General features: G+C 36.9%; 1 protein-coding gene across 1 annotated transcript in view; it reads left to right on the plus strand.

Annotated features, from left to right (window-relative positions):
* The first annotated feature begins 8,787 nt into the window (after positions 1 to 8,787).
* RFX6 (regulatory factor X6) overlaps positions 8,788 to 20,443 on the plus strand; it is a 54,972-nt gene continuing 43,316 nt past the window's right edge. The window contains exons 1-4 of the mRNA XM_029224323.1: positions 8,788 to 9,010; positions 9,277 to 9,433; positions 12,179 to 12,302; positions 13,995 to 14,056. Of these exons, the coding sequence (XP_029080156.1) occupies positions 8,788 to 9,010; positions 9,277 to 9,433; positions 12,179 to 12,302; positions 13,995 to 14,056 (566 nt within the window). The remainder of the gene's footprint in view (positions 9,011 to 9,276; positions 9,434 to 12,178; positions 12,303 to 13,994; positions 14,057 to 20,443) is intronic.

Genomic DNA, 20,443 nt, shown 5'->3' on the forward strand with positions numbered 1-20,443 from the left:
TAATAGTTACTTCAGCACCAAGGCCACTGTGTGGTAAATATAATACTGTAACTAAAAAGTTTGAAAATGAATAGAGTTTGCTTAGCCCTCAAACATGCTTAATTTATTCAGAGGGTTTAGTGTTCACACTTGGAAGATCTTGTTCTGTTTATACCCACAGAGTGTGACTCTGTGTGGACTCTTTATTTTGAAGAAGCAAGTGCATAATTTGCTGGGTTTGGGGATAGAAAAAGAGATGTGCCTACAAAAATTACATTCTACCTGTAGCCAGAAACTTTAGAGAGACCTGTTTTAGAGTGTACTGGGCACTCCATGTTGTTTCTCCCAAAAATGGGATGCAGATGTAGATCTGTGTGTGTGTATACCCACTAGTGTGAATTTCTTAAAAAGTCAAGTAAAAAATAAACTACATATAGTCTGCATATATACAGATGTATAAGGTAACAGTTATTTTTCATTTGGTGTTTTTGTGTATATTGTTGCATTTGATCTTTATTTGAACCCTTTGAAGTAGGTTTTATTATTCAAAAATCTCCCTCACCTTTGAGTTCTATTCTTCCTCATCTAAAAAAAAAACAAACACAAAACAAAAACCCCATGAAAAACAAAAAATAAAAAATTGCTCTACACATACTTGCCAAATTGCTTTTCCCACGAGCTACTGCTACTTCAGTGTCTCAAAGTTCAACCAACTTTTTGTGACATGCAAGGCTATAACCAATCCATCACTCAATCAGTGAGTTTTTGATGTGTAACAAACCACCCCAAACTTTACTGGCTTAAAGCCACAATCATTTATTTGTGCATAATTTTATGGGTCAGCAATTTGGGTTGAGCTCAGCTGGACTGGGCTTCACTGAGACTCACTCATGAAGCTGCACTCACTGGCAAGTCAGCTGGAGGCTGGTTACTTTACAATGGCTTCATTTAAATCACTCATGTGTCTGGCAGTTGGTTCTTGCTATTAATTAATTCTGGGTGGCAGCTGGAGTGATGGGTCTGACATGTCTCCAGCAAGCTCGCCTGGCCTTGGCCACATGGTGGTATATCAGGGTTTCCAGCATCAGCAACAGAAGTGGAGCCCAGTGCATAAGTCTTTTCAAGCCTCTGCTTGCATGTTTGCTAATAGACAAGTTCAGAGTCAACATAGTAAGGAATTACCCAAAAGTATGACTGGAGAATGCATGAATCATTAGGAGCCAATACTGTAAAAATCTATCACCATCACCATGTATGTGTCCTCAATATGTTCTTGAATCACTCCTTTCTTTTCCATTTTCACTGCCGTTGCTCTAGTCTAAGCCTTTGTTTTATCACTTGGTCTTCCTAACCTTCCTCATCCACAATTCACTCACGCTTTATACTTTTCTCCCTAAAATCTCTCAGCGTGACTTGTTTTTAGTTATACATTTCTTAGCTTGAACAAGACCCTTCAAGATCTGACCTCAATTCATGATCCTCCATGTCCCATGATGCTCCTTATTCTCCAGCTACACCCAACTACTGACTCCACCAACTAGCCCTTTCTTGCCTTTGTGCCTCTGTACATTCTGTTTTGTCTTCCACCTGTGAATGCATACCAATCCTTCAAAATTAGTTCAGATGTTCTCTGTGAAGGTTTCTGACTGTCCTCCTTGGACTGAGGCTGCCCTTGCCTGAGATGGTCACTCTTGCCTTTGTGCTCTTAGAGCACTTTGTGCATGTAACCATTATAGTATTTATCTTATTATATTCTAATTTGTCTGCCTCCTCCAATTCACTGAGAATATTGAAAGAGAGAAATCATGTCTTATTTATTTGTGAATGAAGAGAAGTTGGAGAACTGCTACCACTTTCCATTTGTTTTTGTAATAAATATTTGTAGGTATCTACTATGTACCAGCTATGGTTTAACATATACATCTAATATTTGATTTGCATATTATATTTTTCCTTTTTACTATATGTATTTATTACAACACTATGTAAGAAGTAATTCTCAAATACACATAAAGTAGTACATAACTTACTATTATATATGGACTAATCTAATCTATTTTCTTCACTGTTGCAAACATACAATTGATCTTATATTAAAAAAAGACTGTTAGACTATCTTGTATTTGAAGTGGAGAGAGAAGTAAGTGGTTATTTACATGTGAAGGATAAAGGTTACCGGAGACACTGGATATTAAGGTTGAACAAAGTAACTTTCAATAAGAGTAGAGTGATTTTATTTTAACTAAATAAGTGAATATTCAAATATTTGAAATATACTCTCTCTCCATTTTTAACAGTAACTTTGTAATAAATATATATATATTTCTCAAGCTTTAATATATTTTACATGTATATATGCACCCCTAGAATTATATAAATATCTTTTATTTATAAACAACCAGAGGTCAAAATTTTACTAAAGATAAGATTTACCCTGCTTTTTAAATTTTGTTTTGAAGCAGTTTTGATCTAGAGAAAAATAAAGTGAGTAACATAACATGCACATATGTACTCTCTATCCTGGCATTTTTACTTTTCTAAACAACATATCAAATAAGAAATAAACATATTAGCATCAGTCACTCAGCAGGGTTTATAGTATGGAGAGCTACAAGGCAAGAAGAGTATCTTATCACAGCCCTTAGGAAAATCTGATGAAATGTCTAGACACCTGAATGGGGTTGAGCAGCACTCTCTCAGCAGAGTCACTTCTGCTTCAGGACTGAGTTATTAGCTCTTGACTTCAGTTCAGGCTAAAGTCTCTATCTTTGGAATGATGGTGGTAAAAGAGGTAACTGTTATTCATGAAATTGTCTGGTAACTGTTTGGCAATGGCTACAGTGAGTTCTGGCTCAGTGTCAAGCAAGGAGCTGAGTGATTATTTTACATAGCAATTATTTTATTTTGTTTTATTTCATAGTTCCTAAAAACTGCAACCTGGGAAATTTCTTTTTCATGCAAGACTTGTCCATTTGTCACCAGGCAATGTTGATCCTCCCTTTAAATAACATTAATACCTGCCATTTATCCCATTTCCAAGGGCACGTTCCCTTTCCTGGTCCTGATCACTGCCCAGATGGAATCCAGCGATAGCTTCCTTGAAACCCATTTTCCTGGCTTTTCCCCAAATTAATTGACGTTTTACATTGATTTGCAGTTATGGGGAAAAAAATGGTTCTGCCTGCATCTAAACTGGAGCCATCAACTAAATTCTAACCAACTGGACATATTTCATCTTTATTTTTACTGACTCCCTCAATCCTCTCAACATTTCTTGATCCTTTTTCTTTCTTTATCTCCTCTTTGTTCTTTGTTTTCTAGTACTTCTTTCTCATCCTACATGCAGTAAGAACAAGGAAGAAAGAGGTGGAAGGCGGGGAGGGAGAAAGGAGGGAAGGAAGGAGAAAATAACATGGCACACTCAAGACTGAAGGAGGAAGAAATTAGACTTGAAGAAGGAATGTAGACATAATTAGCTGAAATTTATAGGAAAATTGCAAAACTAATAGCTCAAATTTTAAGAATAAGCCTGGGAAGTTTGTCCAAACTTTGTACATTTTCTTCATAGCAAAGTCTTGGACTAAGTAGTCATTCTTATCTGGTAAGATATCCTTATAACCTGAACTTGCCTATTTAAATATTTTTTCTTTATTGAGATAAAATCCACCATTTTAACCATTTTGAAGTGTACGATTCAGTGGCTTTTAGCATATTCACAATGTTGTGCAACCATCACCACTAATTCCAGAACGTTTTCATTACCCAAAAAAGAAACTCCATATTCATTAAGCGGTCACTTCCCGTTACTCCCACCTCCAGCCTCTCACAATCACTAATTTACTTTCTGCCTTTATGGATTTGCTTATTCTGCACATTTCATATGGATGGACTCATACAATATGTGGCCTTTATATTTGACCTCATTCACTTACCATTATATTTTCAAGTTTCACCCATATTGTAGCATATATCAGTTCTTGTTTATTTTTTATAGCTGAATAATATTCCTTTTTATGAATATACCACAGTTTATTAATCTACTCAATAGTGATGGACATTGGGTTGTATCTGCTTCGACTATTAGGCATAATTATGCTATAAGCAGTTGTATTCAAGTTTTGATGGGAACATATGTTTTCAATTCTCCTGGGTAAATATCTTGGAATGGAATTACTGGGTCGTATAGTAGCTCCATGTTTATTTGAGGAACTGCCAAACTGTTTTCCACAGTGGCTGCATTCTACATGCTCATCAGCAATGTATGAGACTTCCAATTTCTCCACATTTTATTTTCATTTTCATTTTAAAAAATTATAACCATCCTAGTGGGAGTAAAGTGCTATTTCATTGTGGTTTTGATTTGCATTTCCCTAAGAAAATGATATTGAGCATCTTTTCATGTGCTTATGGAACATTAGTTTATCTTCTTTGGAGAATGTCTATTCAAATCTTTGGTCCATTTATAGATTGGGCTGCTATCTTTTGATGAATTATAACAACTCTTTATATATTTTGGATTCTAGACCCTTATCAGGCAAATGATTTTTAAGTGTTCTGCCATTCTGGGTGTTTCCTTTTCACTTGCTTGTTAGTATTCTTTGATGCACACATTTTAGTGGAGTTCAATTTATCTTTTTTGCTTGTTGCTGTGCTTTTGGTGTCATATTTAAGAAATATTTGCTTAGTCTCAGGTCATGAAGGTTTACACTTAGATTTCCTTTTAAGAGTTGTACAGTTTTAGGGACTTCCCTGGTGGTCGAGTGAGTACGACTCTGCACTCCCAATGCAGGGGGCCTGGGTTCGATCCCTGGTCGGGGAAGTAGATCCCACATGCATACTGCAACTAAGAGTTGGCATGCCGCAACAAAAAGATCCCACAACTAAGATCCAGCATAGTCAAAATAAATAAATAAAGAAATATTTTAAAAATAAAATAAATAAAATGAAAGAGTTGTACAGTTTTAGCTCTTATATTTAGGTCTCATCCATTTTGAGTTAATTTTTGTACATAGTGTGAAGAAAAGTTTCAGATTCATGTGGAAAGGTTTTCTTTTGCATGTGGATATCCAGTTGTTTCAGCAGCATTTGTTGAAAAGGCAATTTTTTTTTCATTGAATGGTCTTAGCATCTTTGCAAAATCAGTATTTGCTTCATGTATTTGGGGGATCTGTTGTTAGGTTCACAACTGATCTTACTTTTACTTGAATGTAGCAACAACATGATATTTTTTACCTGAAGGTAAAATAAGTAGTTTCTATATTTAAAAAGTAATCTTGGTGAACATAAAAAAAATTAGGTGAGGTATGAACTTTCACAGAAGAAAGTTTCATAATATATGGTCACTGCAGATCATACTACACTCAGAAAGAGTCTAGACAAGGAGGAAGATGTTTCTCAGAATCATTCTGCAATGAAAGAAAAATTTTCTTTTTTTTGCCTATGAGCACCAAAAGCAATCTAAAGTTTCAGAATAAAAATATTAGGTACCTTTTATTGAATGCTTACTGTTGCAGGCACTGTATTAGGGATTTTTATAATGCTTTTTTTTTTTTGCGGTACGTGGGCCTCTCACTGTTGTGGCCTCTCCCGTTGCGGAGCGCAGGCTCCGGACGCACAGGCTCAGCGGCCATGGCTCATGGGCCCAGCCGCTCCGCGGCATGTGGGATCTTCCCGGACCGGGGCACGAACCCGTGTCCCCTGCATCGGCAGGCGGACTCTCAACCACTGCAGCACCAGGGAAGCCCTATAATGTTTTATTTAATTCTTACATCAGTGCTATAATGTGGTGTCTTATGTCAGCAGAACATGAGTCAAGCAGTCATCTACAAATGTGATTTTTAAGAAAGTGTTTCTAGGAGAAACAGGTAAAGGAGTAGGGATAGCAGGACAGAGAAGGGGAAGTAGCCAAACAAGGGTGGGATTCCAGGAATTATCCAGCAGAGAATGCTTCAGCCTGATCCTACAGAGGAGCTCTGGATTGTAAACTGCAACTCAGATTTATCTACCATGAGGTTAATGAGCTGGACTTTTATTCTCCTTAATCATCAGTCATTGGCTAAGGGCTACCCAGGGGATGTATAAACACTGAGGTGCTTGCTCGCTCTGCTGTGGGCAATGGTGGTCCAGGAGCCAAGGGCAGCTCCTCCAAAGAAGAGTCTCAGTTGCTTTCAGGTGGTGTTCGTGGTGGAGCTGGTTACTGGAAACAAAAGGAAGTTGAAGCTGGAGAAAGGGTGGTTTGAAAATGTGAGGGGGATCCAAGAGGATCTGGGCAAGCACCCATGAGTCTGCTACAGATGACGTATTATTTTTTTTCCAATTTAGAGAGAAAGAAACAGAAAGGTTAAGTGCGCAGAGTCACAAAGTGAATGAATGCTAATGTATCGGACTCCAAATTCCTTTCCCCTTTAATGTGGTGCCTCCAGTCAGGAAGATGTCATTTGGGAACTTCCAAGAATCTCCTTTTTTGTATATCGTTGTGTTATTTTCTTCAAACAGAATAAACTTTTTTAGATATTCTTTTTTTGGGATCTGTCAAATTGCATGCAGAATTTTGTATGTGAGTGTATGTGTGTGCTTTTCCTCTTCTGGGGAGAGAATCTATGGCTTACACAAATTTCTTAATGGGAATATAAAAAACAAAATGTTTAGAACCACTATTTTAAAAGATCATTCTCTATATTTACCTATTTTCCTGCCTAGGTTTTTATGACTTGCTTATCACTATTATGTCTCTAAAACATTGTTCTCATGAGGTCAAATTATAATTATCACAGATGGCAATTTAGGATGATAGAAGTTGTTTTTCCCCTGCTCACAACACCACTTTACTGCATCACATAAGTTTGAGAGGGATTGGCATTAACTCTTTTTTAAACATTTGGTATAACTCAGCATTGCCGCCATCTTGTCCTAGGCTTTTATATGTTGGAAGTGTTTTTATTACTAGTTAAATTTCTTTACTTATTGTAAGTCTTTCAGATTTCTATCTCTGACCAGTAGTACAAAGAACTTACATGTTATTTTGTTAGGCAGAGAGTTTACTTAAAATTAAGGCAAAAAGTTCATTTAGAGCCTTAAATGGTTTGTGTTTTCACTGATCAATTCTGGATAAGTGCCAGATATTCACTTAGTGTCTGTGTGACTTACACACACACAATCAACCTGGATATCAAGTGCTATTAAAAAAAATTTTTTTTAATCCCAGTAATTTTCCTGAATGTTTTTCTTCTGATTATGTGATATAAGTGGGCAGAGTCTTGTGTACAGTTAACCACTATGACTTCCTTTACAAAATGAGTCTGAGGGTGTCTCTGTAAAGAAGGAAGATTCTAAAGTTTAGTATTGTAGAGCTAAGCCCCATGGACTGAGAAAACTCTGAGGCTTTGGGGGTGGGGGGGACTGGGTAGAGGAGATTGATTTGCAAGGTTGTGGGGAGAGGTGGTGGTATAGCCTCAGAACTTTGGGTGCCTGGATGGGTAGATGGCCCTAGCCTGGACCCAGCTTCTGGAGGTACAGCTAAGGAGAAAACCTTTGACAGAGAGGTGGTGCCTTTCCCATAAGTGGTGCTAAAAAAAATGGGTAAGGGTCAAATACACTCATAATCTTGGCCACCTAGGCAAGTTAATGCTCTTAGATTGTATTACTCCTCCCCAAAATCCACCCTTCAGCCATCTATCACCTTGGGTCCCATTTTGTTTTTTCTATGCTATATTTTGATGTAATATAGTTTAATATTAAAGTAAACGTCAAGGGTGATTTATCTTTCTAACGCTCCAAATGAGGGTGACAGGTTGCAGGTTGTGGTGAGGTGATGTGAACCAAAGCAGGATTCTTGCTCTTTCTGGAGAGCACTAAGCATATAGATAGCAAGCACAGGGCATTATCTGTCAAAAGAACAGAAGATGAAAGGAATGAAGGATTATGTGGCAGTCAGGCAACAAAGACCCCAAGTCTATTGACTTCTTCTTAGAGAACAAGATATTTTCAACCACATGACTTTCTTGCCATTTTGGATTGGAAATGAAATACGGCGATTTCTTTCATTTTTCATTTCAACAAACGTCCATTGCACTACTACTGGGTATAAGAGGTGAGGATCGTCAGGGACGCGTTTAAATTACAAAACGTGTAGGGAGTGAATGCATCTTTTCCTCCAAGCTCAGGGCCAGATCCTGGAGGGCAGAGAGGCCCGGCATTCTGCACCCGGGAGCAGGGCCCTCTGGACACTCGTGGGATGCGATGGCGTCTGTCCCAAGTCACTGAGAAGGGCCTTCACCACCCCCTAGGATTACTCCAGTAATAAATCAGCCGAGGACATGTGCAAAGACTGAGCGGTGCTCTGGGGTCCTCCTCTCCTGGCCTGGGCCTGCAGAGTCAAGGCTGTCCGCGGAAGCAGCCTTGGTTCTTTCTGGGATCTTTGGGTGTGGAAAGAGTGCTCGGTCCCAGGGCAAGATGAGAGAAAAGGAGGAAAGGGGGGAAAGGAGATGTGCGGAATGGGACTCCATTACTCAGGCTCGACGAGCGCAGGTGAGGAAGTGAGTTCCAAGCTGAGCATCTGCCAGGATGGCAGACAGGTGGAGAGAGTCAGTCCCGCCTCGGCCCACCCAGTTCCCAGGGCTGTCCGAGCCGTACCTGTGCGCGGCCTTCCTTCTCCGCGACGCCCGGGGGATCCCGAGCCGCAGCCTCCGTCCCCGCCCCAGCTGCCCCGGGTCCCCAGCCCCGCCCCGCCCCGCCCCGCCCCGCCTCGGCCTCGGGGCTCCGCTGGGAGCCGGTCGAGCGGCGGGTGCCCGAGTCTCCTTGGCCAGGAGGATGGCCAAGGTCCCGGAGCTGGAAGACGCCTTCCTGCAGGTGCAGGCTTCTCCCCAGGTTTCCCCCGAAGTCCAGGAGGAGTGTTGTGTGCAGCTCCTGAGCAAGGGTTTGCTCGTTTTCCCCGAAGAAAGGGTGTACCTGGCGGCTGAAGGGCAGCCCGGGGTTGCGCTGGGCAGCGGGGAGAAAGGGGACGACCCGGAGCTGCCGGTGGGAGTTAAAGCCGGTGAGTGCTCTGCCGTCTCCCGGGACGTGATTGGGACGCGGATGTATTTTTTACAGGGCATCCGATAATAAAAAGAAACATACCGCAAACGCGCATGTATTTCCCCTAGGAAAATGATTGTTAAATAGAAATTAAGTCGAAAGGATTTTACATAGCTCTCCTCTGAACCCCATAGGCCACCCTGTTTGACGCCAAGATACATTTAGAGGCTAATTAATTGATTGTATATTCTGATTTTCTTTATCATCTTTTCAACTTGCAATCAGAAATGCATTTAAGCAATGGTAACTTTTCCTCTGAAGAAGAGGTTGCGGACAATCAAGACAGCAAAACCAAAGCAACCGATCCACACCTCTCTCAGAAGAAAACCATCACGCAGATTATGAAGGATAAAAAGAAGCAGACTCAGCTCACCCTGCAGTGGTAAGACTCGCCCAAGGATACCCTTAAGCACCTGTTGAATTTTTAAAGTCAGTATATTCAGATTCTTTGCTTTTCTCAATTTGCTTCTCCCTCAGACTTTCTTGGAGAAGTTTAAAATACCGATTAGAAATTCATCCAAAAATTGTTTTCACTGAATATTTGGTATAGAGACATACTCTGGTACTGGTGAAAAATGATCTGCAATACAAATAAAAACCATCACTCTGTTCATTATTGACTAAAACTATAATTTCTTCGAATGTAAGCAATAATGAATTTTTTATTACTTATTTGCTTAACATGCAATCAATTCAGTCCTTATATATTTGTTATTTTTATGTTTATAAAACATGATTCTTAAAAACAACTTAAAAGGAGGAAGGATCTTAACGGTGTCTTTATCCGTAGAGAGCAAATTCAAAATTGTGTATTGGCCATAAGATGAAATGTGTTTGGACTAGAAGACATAGAAAAATCAGTTAAGATGACGCTATTAACTTAAATAAATGTTCAACTACCTTTCACATATGATTTATTACAGTGAAATATCACTAATTGGATTTTGTGGAAAATCTTTAAAAACCAAGAGTTTATCAGTAGGCTCTCTTCATATACAGTACATTTTATAATATTCTAAAAGGAAGAGAAATTTAAAGTAAAAACATAATATTAAACTTCTCTATGTAGCGTGAAGAAATAGAACTATAAATTTCCTTCCAAATTCCAAAAAAGGCGCAAATAAGTAAAAATGTCTACTTGCTGATAAGTTACATGATCTGTTTATATGTAAAGTGTGATCTAAATCTTAGAAAAATACACTAGAGAAAACAGTATCTTAAAAAAACTAGCACATCTTATTTTATTTAAACACTGAATTACAATTTGCATGTAGTAAATTTTTGTAATTATATCCTTAACTCTTTCAAATATTTGAAATATAAACTAAATATCTTTCTAAAATTATGGTTTAACTATTGAAGTTGATATCACATTTACTGGTTAAGAATCTACTAGAGCAGTAAATAGTTGAGCTAATTATCTGAAATATTTAGGACACACTATTTTTTTTAGGATAATTGGAGCTAAAAGGTTTTGACTTCAGATATATTATGAAGGTCTTTTGAGTGATCACTTGCATTATTCAGTTCAACTTGAATGAATGGAAACAAACTTGGGTTTTTATTTTATAAATGTAAATGCATTACAATTAAAGAAAAAAGTCATACCCAAAATTAACATTATACTTATGTATAGGATTTTTCAGTATTTTGAAGACAAAAATAATGCCTACACCATCAAAATAGCCAGGTGAAAAAGTGGGCATTATATGCGTGTCATTAAAATATAGTTTTAAATAGTTGAATATTTCTCAGTAATTTTCGTATTTTTTGAAACTATAAAATGTTGTCATTTTGTTTGAATTCTCCATACTCTCTCTTAAAAAAGTGTTATATAATTAAAAAAAAATAGCCTAGGTGAGTTATTTACCTTCTGATAATTTTTTCCTTAAGGTTATAGATTATAGCGGGGATGTTAAACTGTAGAATTGAAAATTAAAGTGAAAAATCTGCCTAACTTCAATTTTCACCGTCAACTAGGTGTTTGGTTTTATGTATGCAAATTTTATTGGGTTTTGATTCATTTTTTTCCTTTGTCATAGAAAAATGGATGTCTGATACTTTACCTGCTTAGGAAACACGTTCTGTAGCTTTTATCTCATGCACCTTGGGAACGTGTTAAATCAGAGATCTAAAGAGTTTAGAAGAGTTTCACTCAATTTTAATCTGAATGCATATTCTATATTGCATTGCTCTTGTATAGTAGTAATTATGATTTTACTATACATAAAAAGAGTATAAGTAAATTTTAGCCAATATCATCTACTGAAAGGTTAGAAAAATTGAGAGTAGAATCTACAAGTTCTGATGTTCTGATTGCTGTTCAGATATTTATAACACTTAAATATATGTTATTACATTTATATAAATTGTGTGTAATTGCAATTGCAGGCATCCAAATTAAATGGAATTACTTCTAAATTTTCAAAGTTTATATAATTATGTTTATAATATGGAGCTGAATTTATGTGTCATGTTTGGAGGCATCTATAGAGAATAACAGTATGTTTCAAGTGTACGGGATCTTTTAGGTAATTGTAAGTCCTGATTACAGTAAAAAGTGTAGAGATAGAAATAGATCGGTACCATTTCGAACTTAAGTGAAGTTAATTTACTCTTATGTATTTTGCAAATAAATGTATCACCATGCTTCCCTAACTATTCAGTGTTTGGAACTAGTTTGTGAAAGAAAGTAAGAGATTGTAGACATTTGCCAACCTGAAGCCTGGCAGCACTTTAGTGTTGAGAATGTTATTTTTAAAAACCATCACCTTCAATTTCACTATTCATATTTGATTATCACAGAGCAAAGCGTGTTGAACAGGGAAGACTTACACAGAAGTTAAGACCTATTCGTTGGGATGTGGACCACACAGGAGTGGTTTTGTCTTAGCCATGGTATTTTAACTGCACTAGCAGGTGTTCATTGGGGTTCTTGCTCTTCTAACTTTAATCCTTCTGATCATATTTTTAATATTATCCAGAATAAAAGAAGTCTACTCATGTCTGCTCAAGAACTCATTGGTATAGAGTCTGTATTCAAAAGGAGCATTAAATCAACGTGAGAGGGGAAAGGAAAGAAGAAATAAAGAAAAGGTTTGACCTAATTCTTTGCCCTTTTTCTTAGGCTTGAAGAGAATTACATTGTATGTGAAGGAGTTTGCTTACCACGGTGCATCCTTTATGCACACTATTTAGATTTCTGCCGGAAAGAGAAACTGGAGCCAGCCTGTGCAGCCACCTTTGGAAAGGTAAATAACACATATTGGCTATACTACCTTACAACTGAAGTCATGTCAGGCAGACAGTATGGAAACAAACTTATCTGTTCAGATTTTCTTATAGAATATTAAGAATCTGTTTTGTAAATGAAATCTCTTGGCTGTATTTGGAACTATTATATGTTTAACCTAGATGTTACCTACTATTTGTTTTACCTTGAATTACTATATGCTTTGAATATTAGAACCCTGGCTATTAGAAGATTTAATGTGACCTTAAAGGAAGCTGTATTTGAGCAATAATATTTCCTTTCAAAGATGGATACATTAAAGAGTATGGTATGGCCTGTATTGAGAAGCAGAATTAAGTGGAGGTGACAAGTATCTTGTTAATGTAATTGGTGACTGTGTTTATTCTATTTCATAAATAGTTCTCCTAATTCTCCATTTGCTCTAAGTATATTTACACTCCAAACTCCAAGATGTCGTGATGGGATTGGTTAAATTTCTCTCATTTAAAAACATTCCTTTTTACCCAACCTGTGTGGTTAGGATGGGAATCTATATAGCTGACATTACTGTACTTACATATGTTGATCTCATTTTAAGAATCAGGAAACAATATCAATCTCTTGGGAGAGCCTTGTTCTTTGAGATTCTTGTCTTGCTCTATTATCTAAGAACCAAGGATATCCCAGAAAAATTGTAAGAAGCTTAGATCTCAAACATTGCATCTCTTATAAACTGAAATCCAAATTCTAACCTGTAGAGGGACTCCTTGTCTAGAAAATAATGATTACTATGGTCTGGCTTCCCAGTTTTTTTTTTAACTAAAATAATTTATTAATTTATTTTGAAAACCGATCATTTACAGGAGACAGTGTGATAAGGGCATGGTAATCCAGTGATTTAGGTGCTAGCCTAGACTCTAATTTGTTGCAAGACCTGAAAAGCACTAAACTTCCTCAAAACTCAGTTCACTCATTCTGTAAAATGAGGAGGCTGCATAAGACAACTTCTAATATCCATTTTAGCTTTAATATTTTATTAGTGCCCCTTATGGCAGTCATTCTTAACTGTTTGGGGAGCCATAAAACACCTTGAGAATCTGATAAAAACTACAGAACCAGTCCCCAAGAAATTAACACATATTAATACACAGAGTTTGCCATGGAGCCTTTAGAAGATCATGTATGGATCTCCTAAGATTCAGGTTAAAAGCCTTGTTTTATGTAGAAGAGATTTTTGTTCTTTAATCAAATGCTAACTTTTAGGCAATTTAGAGAAAGGAACGTAGAAAAGAAAAAGTTTCAAACACGGCTTTGAAGATCTGGCAAGGCAAAGAAAATTTCCATGTCCTTTCAGGGTTGGAGGTAGATACTTAATTGTGGGTAAATCTCTGCAAAGAATTACTATAAAGAAACCCAAATCTCCCCACAAAGCACATACATGAAGTAATAATTGCTTTGGCAGTAACATCAAGCAAGAGCAGACATTGGTATGATCTGCTTTGGACATTGAGAAAAGGGCAGTAGAACAATGTCATCAAAAAAGCACCTCCCTCCCTTTGCTGAGGTGTCATTATGTATCAATATGTATATTTTTCCAGACTAAATATTTACTCAAAGTTCAACATTTGCTTTCTAGAATTAATTGAATATGAGAGGCTTGCAACAGAAACACACACTTTCTAAAAACTAAAGCAATTGACTTTCTTTTTAGACAATTCGTCAAAAATTTCCCCTCTTGACGACTCGGCGGCTTGGAACAAGAGGCCATTCAAAGTAAGGCACATGGATGAGCACATTTCAGATCTGTACATATGATGCATTGTATATGAGGACTAATGCAATGTGAAACAAGTATTGTCTTTATCAGTGAATAGAGCTAGGTATTCTCTTCTTAAGAAAGCAGACTTTTACCAACTCTAAGACCTAAAAAGAAAAATAAGTGGATTTTAAAATAATGTTTAAAAAGCAAAACTTACACAGAAAAATCATAATATATTATTTTTTCTGATGAAATAATCTAAATGAATCATTTTTATAATCTTAAAGCCACGACTGAAGGTACCAGTGTCATGAAAGGGAAATACATATGGCTACATAAGTGACCAAATGGAATCCACAACACTTCCAAAGAGCAAGGCCAAAGCCAGGGGTTGAACATGGTCCAGGTTCTTCCTCTGGTTTTCTTTCCCAGATAATAATTTCTTTATATTCCCCTCTTTTCCCTTCAAGACAAATGCCATGCCCATATGACTTAATGGAAATATAAATGTAAAATAAGCAGTCATGAATTCTCTCTCTTGATAACTTTAGCTTTACTTATCTCTTGTGGCAACCCCTGTAGAACCCCCAGTTACAGGTTCATGTTCACCCATTATTTCTTCTGTCCACTGTGTTTTTAGTTGTTCCTTTCTTTCTGTCTACAAACATATCCAGATCTCTTCTGTGTTGATAAAATAAAATCGTCTCAAACCTGCTATACTCTTTGTTATTGCTCTGTTATTTTTCTTCTCTCTGCTATTTCTTGAGAGTAGCTATCTGCTCACTTGCCTTAGCACTGATCACATGCCTCTGTCCTGTCCATTTCTTTACCTGGGCAAAAACTCAATGGCTTATTTTTACTGTTACTGATCTTCCTAGGCACCTGTCTAGCATTTGAACCTGTTAATAATGTCTTCTTAAAACAAATAAATGCATAAAACTTCCCCTACAGCTTCTCTGTTGCAACACTACCAAGTCCTCTTCCCTCTTCTGCCACTTATTTTCTAGTTTGTCCAGTGTCTCCTTCGGCTCTAACATCCAGTTCAGCATTGTCCAAAGAAATATAACATGACCACATATTTAAATCAAAAATTTCTAGTAGCCATATTAAAAAAGTAAGATGGAACAGATGAAACTGATTTTACTAAGTTTTATTTAATCCAACATATCCAAAACATGATTGTTTAACCATATAATAAAAATTAAAATTATTAATGAGATATTTTACATTCTTTCTTTCCTACCAAGTGTTTGAGATCCCGTGTGTATTTTATACCTACAGCACACCACAATTCAGACTAGTCACATTTCAGATGCTTAATACCCACATGTAACTTGTGGTTATTCTATTGGCTAGCTCAGTCTTTTGGCTCAGTCACTTGCCAAAAGAATAGATCCTAATTTATTATGAATTCTCTTGAATCTCTCTCTCCATTCTCACTTTCAAAAACTGGCCTTGACTCTGTCTTTTTAGTCTGTTCAATACCATTCTTCCAAACTGACCTTCTGAAGTTCAATCATTTCTCTGTCATCCTCAGACATTTTCACCTGCTCATAACAAACTTTTCTCACCTTGACATTCAAGGTCCATTATGATTTAGTCCCATACCATTTTCTTACCTTATTATCTACTTCTCACTTTTCAGCATGCAGCCTATGCTCTCACCAATTTATTGCCCAGTCCCCTTTGCTTCCCTCTCAACCACCACTGTTTTGTTCATGCTGTCTTCCTCCATGAAAAATGCCCTTTCCCCTAGAGGTGTGTTGAAATCCTATCTATTTAAAAGAATGTCTCCTGAACTTCCTCTTCTTTTGAGTCTTTTCTTAGCCTCTTGATGTTTTGTAGGCTTTTCTTTGCACCCTCATAGCAGTTTTTGATACCTACCCTAATGCGAAATTAACTTATCTCCTCCCCTTAAAAGGTGGTATTTTGAGGACAGAGACTTTGTCTCACCCATTTTCATACTATTTCTGTGGTCTGCTACATAATAGATTATCAATTTATATCTATTTAATTGATTCCTATTAATGTGAATAGTATTGTGGCCTGAGAAATGAAATGCCAGATTGAAAAAGACAAAATTGGCTCATTCCTTCTAACCAAGTCAGCTTTTTTTCAAAGTCGAATCAGTTTAACTGCTAATTTCTACTGAATTGATTCCTACTGACTTGTGTAGGTAGAGAAAAGATTAGATAGTGTTTGAGATAGTTAGATAGTGGAAAAAGAGGCAAAGCAATGCAGAGAAATCCTCTTCACAGGAGCTACAAGAGGACAGGCAGGCAGGCTGCAGAGAAAGTCAATTAATCCTAGAAGGAGCCTTTAGGATTAGGGATGAATCATTAACCTTGTCTATTGTGACACAATGTGGCTCCAGTGTGTAGGTTTATGTTGTAACAATATGTAGTGACTTCAGGCAATTTGTTTGATATCTGAGAACAGATGCCCAAGAGCATAGCACTAACAATTTGAATTTTTTCCTACTTACCTGATGTGCCATTTGCTTTTTATAACTTGCATATTATATTTTTGGTATTTTCATATCATGGGGAAAATTTTTTTCTATATGTAAACTAAGTATTTTGAAAGATATGGCAAGATGTAGAGTTTGTGTATTTTGTCATTGTTAATATTCTGATGTAATTATTCTTAGCGAGATACTTTTCCTGACTTTATTTCCAAGAAATACCCTTAGATTTTTTTATCTTGGAAGATAATATATCAAAAGGCAGAGTTGCCTGGTGGTTAGGAGCATGAGGCTTAAAATTGGACAAATCTGAGCTTTAATCCCATATTCCCATATACAACTAGATGAGCTGTCCAGCTTTTCATCAATAAGTTGGATATGCCATTATCTACAGGTTTGGTGTGAGAATTAAATGGAAAAGTACAGGAATGAATGGAGACATGAATATGCTTTCAACCTCACTATCCTTAATAGTAATGAAATTATTAATAATAATATAAAAGTAATAATATGATATTCACAATGCATCCAAAAATCAGCAACGCAATTAAAAGTTATTATTTACTGAGCAGCACACACACACATGCACACAGACACACAATCTCTAATCCTCACAATGACAATACAAGATTGGAATTACTGTGTTTTACAAAGGAGGAAACTGCAGTTCAAAGATCACTGACTTGCTCAAGGCCACACAGATACTATAAAATAACAATGTTGGCATTTAGATCAAGGTTTATCTGGCTCTAAAGTTTGTGCTTTGTCACCTGATAAAGCTTCTTCTTTCCTATATCAGTCATATCAACAAAATATTGTTTACTTGAACTTTTGAGTTTTTGAGGTATAAATTTTATTTTTTCTTTTTTTTTAACATCTTTATTAGAGTGTAATTGCTTTACAATGGCGTGTCAGTTTCTGCTTTATAACAAAGTGAATCAGTTATACATATACATATGTTCCCATATCTCTTCCCTCTTGCGTCTCCCTCCCTCCCACCCTCCCTATCCCACCCCTCTAGGCGGTCACAAAGCACGGAGCTGATCTCCCTGTGCTATGTGGCTGCTTCCCACTAGCTATCTGTTTTACGTTTGGTAGTGTATATATGTCCATGCCACTCTCTCACTTTGTCACAGCTTACGCTTCCCCCTCCCCGTATCCTCAAGTCCATTCTCTAGTAGGTCTGCATCTTTATTCCCGTCTTGCCCCTAGGTTCTTCTGACCATTTTCTTTTTCTTTTCTTTTTTTTTAGATTCCATATATATGTGTTAGCATACGGTATTTGTTTTTCTCTTTCTGACTTACTTCACTCTGTATGACAGACTCTAGGTCCATCCACATCACTACAAATAACTCCATTTCGTTCCATTAATCTGCAAAACATACAAGCAACTCATGCAGCTCAATATCAAAAAAGCAAACAACCCAATCCAAAAATGGGCAGAAGACCTAAATAGACATTTCTCCAAAGAAGATACACAGGTTGCCAGCAAACACATGAAAGAATGCTCAACATCACTAATCATTAGAGAAATGCAAATCAAAACTACAATGAGATATCATCTCACACCGGTCAGAATGGCCATCATCAAAAAATCTACAAAGAGGGCTTCCCTGGTGGCGCAGTGGTTGAGAGTCTGCCTGCCGATGCACGGGACACGGGTTCGTGCCTCGGTCCGGGAAGATCCCACATGCCGCGGAGCGGCTGGGCCCGTGAGCCATGGCCACTGGGCCTGCGCGTCCGGAGCCTGTGCTCCGCAACGGGAGAGGCCACAAGAGTGAGAGGGCCGCGTACCACACACACACAAAAAATCTACAAACAATAAATGCTGGAGAGAGTGTGGAGAAAAGGGAACCCCCTTGCACTGTTGGTGGGAATGTAAATTGATACAGCCACTATGGAGAACACTATGGAGGTTCCTTATTTATTTTTTCTGATCTAACAGTTTTAAATGTTAATTAATATATTAGATTCTTCTTCAGAGAGCTAACAACATTTCTCAAGCATCAATCATAAGGCATTTTAAATTATTTTATATTTGTTTAGAGATATTTATGTTTTCTATAAAAGCAAATTTGTAGCACACACACAATTTTGCTTTCTGCTTTTAATTTTTGTCCAAAATGTTCTCTGTGTTGGTATATTATCTTCACAATCATCATTTCTATTGGATGTTTAATATTTAAAAATTTACATTTGAAAAACATTTTTATGTATATGGAAATATGAACAATTGATGATATAGAAATATAAATGAAGAAGTAAGCATATTTTGCAGAAACAGGAATTTATAATTTCTCCCAATTTTCCTAGTAATTTTGTAAAACTTTGTATTGTCGTAGTGCCCAAAACATACTATCACTAAATATCTATTGAATTATTTATAATATATGAATACATTTGGTATTAATTAATTTATAAATAAATAATAAGCTCTGTGCTCCATCCCTTCATTTTCTCTTACCATCCCCTCCCTGCCAAGAAAACCAACAATCCCAATGGCAGATTCTGCATGTTCTGAAAACCAAGATAAAAACTGACTTTGCTTTTGTGTTTTTCTTTTCTTCTCTTTGATTTACCACCAATGCTAATAATTTTTTTTTCTTCCTGTGCAAAATTTTTTTTAATAAATTTATTTATTTATTTTTTAATTTTTGGCTGTGTTGGGTCTTCGTTGCTCTGCGCGGGCTTTCTCTAGTTGCATCATGGGGGCCGTTGCAGTGCTTGGGCTTCTCATTGCTGTGGCTTTTCTTTGTTGCGGAGCAAGGGCTCTAGGTGCGTGGGCTTCAGTAGTCGTGGCACCCGGGCTCAGTAGTTGTGGCTCACAGGCTGTAGAGCACAGGCTCTGTAGTTGTGGCACACGGGCTTAGTTGCTCTGCGGCACATGGGATCTTTCCGGATCAGGGCTCGGACCCGTGTCCCCTGCGTTGGCAGGCAGATTCTTAACCACTGTGCCACCAGGGAAGTCCCAAAATTTTTAAATTTAGATTTTGAATAAATAAAAATGAATCAAAATTCTATAGGTACAAAGAGTATCTAATGAAAAGTAATTCTTGCCTATTTTATGTTATGAATGTATTATAGCAAGGATCATCAATCCATTCATATTTATATTGATGACAAAGCATGGTGCCAAAGAGTTTTTGAGGTGCAAACAATAGTAAGATAGGGTACATGCTGTCAAAACAATTTCATTATCAATATTCATTTATTTAGTAAACATTTTTCGTCTGTCCTGGTGCTGACTAGGTCCTAAAGATACAATGATTAGCAAAAGAGGCCACGTCCCACCCTTGCTCAAAATGGCTCTGCAGGGTAAGGGAGAACACAGTTGAGCCCACCAATTAGATTTCATGAGATTTCATGCACACAGTAAACTGTTTGATTTGAAGTTACATTTTAATTTCTTGTAGACTTTGATCAGTCAAATCTTGGTTTTCAGACATGACGGATAAAAGCTATTATCTTATTTATTAGTAGTGATTTAGTGGGTTAATAAAACTGATATGGCAGCTGCTCTTATCATAGTAAGTTATTGCAACTCCCTGAACAACTTAATCCCATCATTTCCTTATCAGTTATCATTTGTATAATGTAAACTAACATCAGGGCTACTAGCTCAGTGCGAACATATGTTTCAGGAATTCTATATAATGACAAAATGGAAAAGAAGAAATATAGGTGCAGGTATAAATTGATCAGTAAATGAAGAAAAGTATTAGACACAAGGTAAATACTTTAGTACTAAAAAGAGGAGCAATAATTTCATTTGTCCTATTAAAATATAACACATTCACTTTAAAATGTGGGCATAAAAATAATTAATTATTCTTCTTTATTCCTAAAATGTAAATGATATCTGTTGCTTGACACAAGGTTAAGGACAGTTGATGCTAATGAATGAAGACAATTTTGTTAGATAATCACAAAGACTGC

This window comes from Monodon monoceros, unplaced genomic scaffold (assembly GCF_005190385.1).
Source record: "Monodon monoceros isolate NGI ecotype Baffin Bay Population unplaced genomic scaffold, NGI_Narwhal_1 Super_Scaffold_15, whole genome shotgun sequence".
In the NCBI taxonomy this organism is placed as follows: Eukaryota; Metazoa; Chordata; class Mammalia; order Artiodactyla; family Monodontidae; genus Monodon; species Monodon monoceros.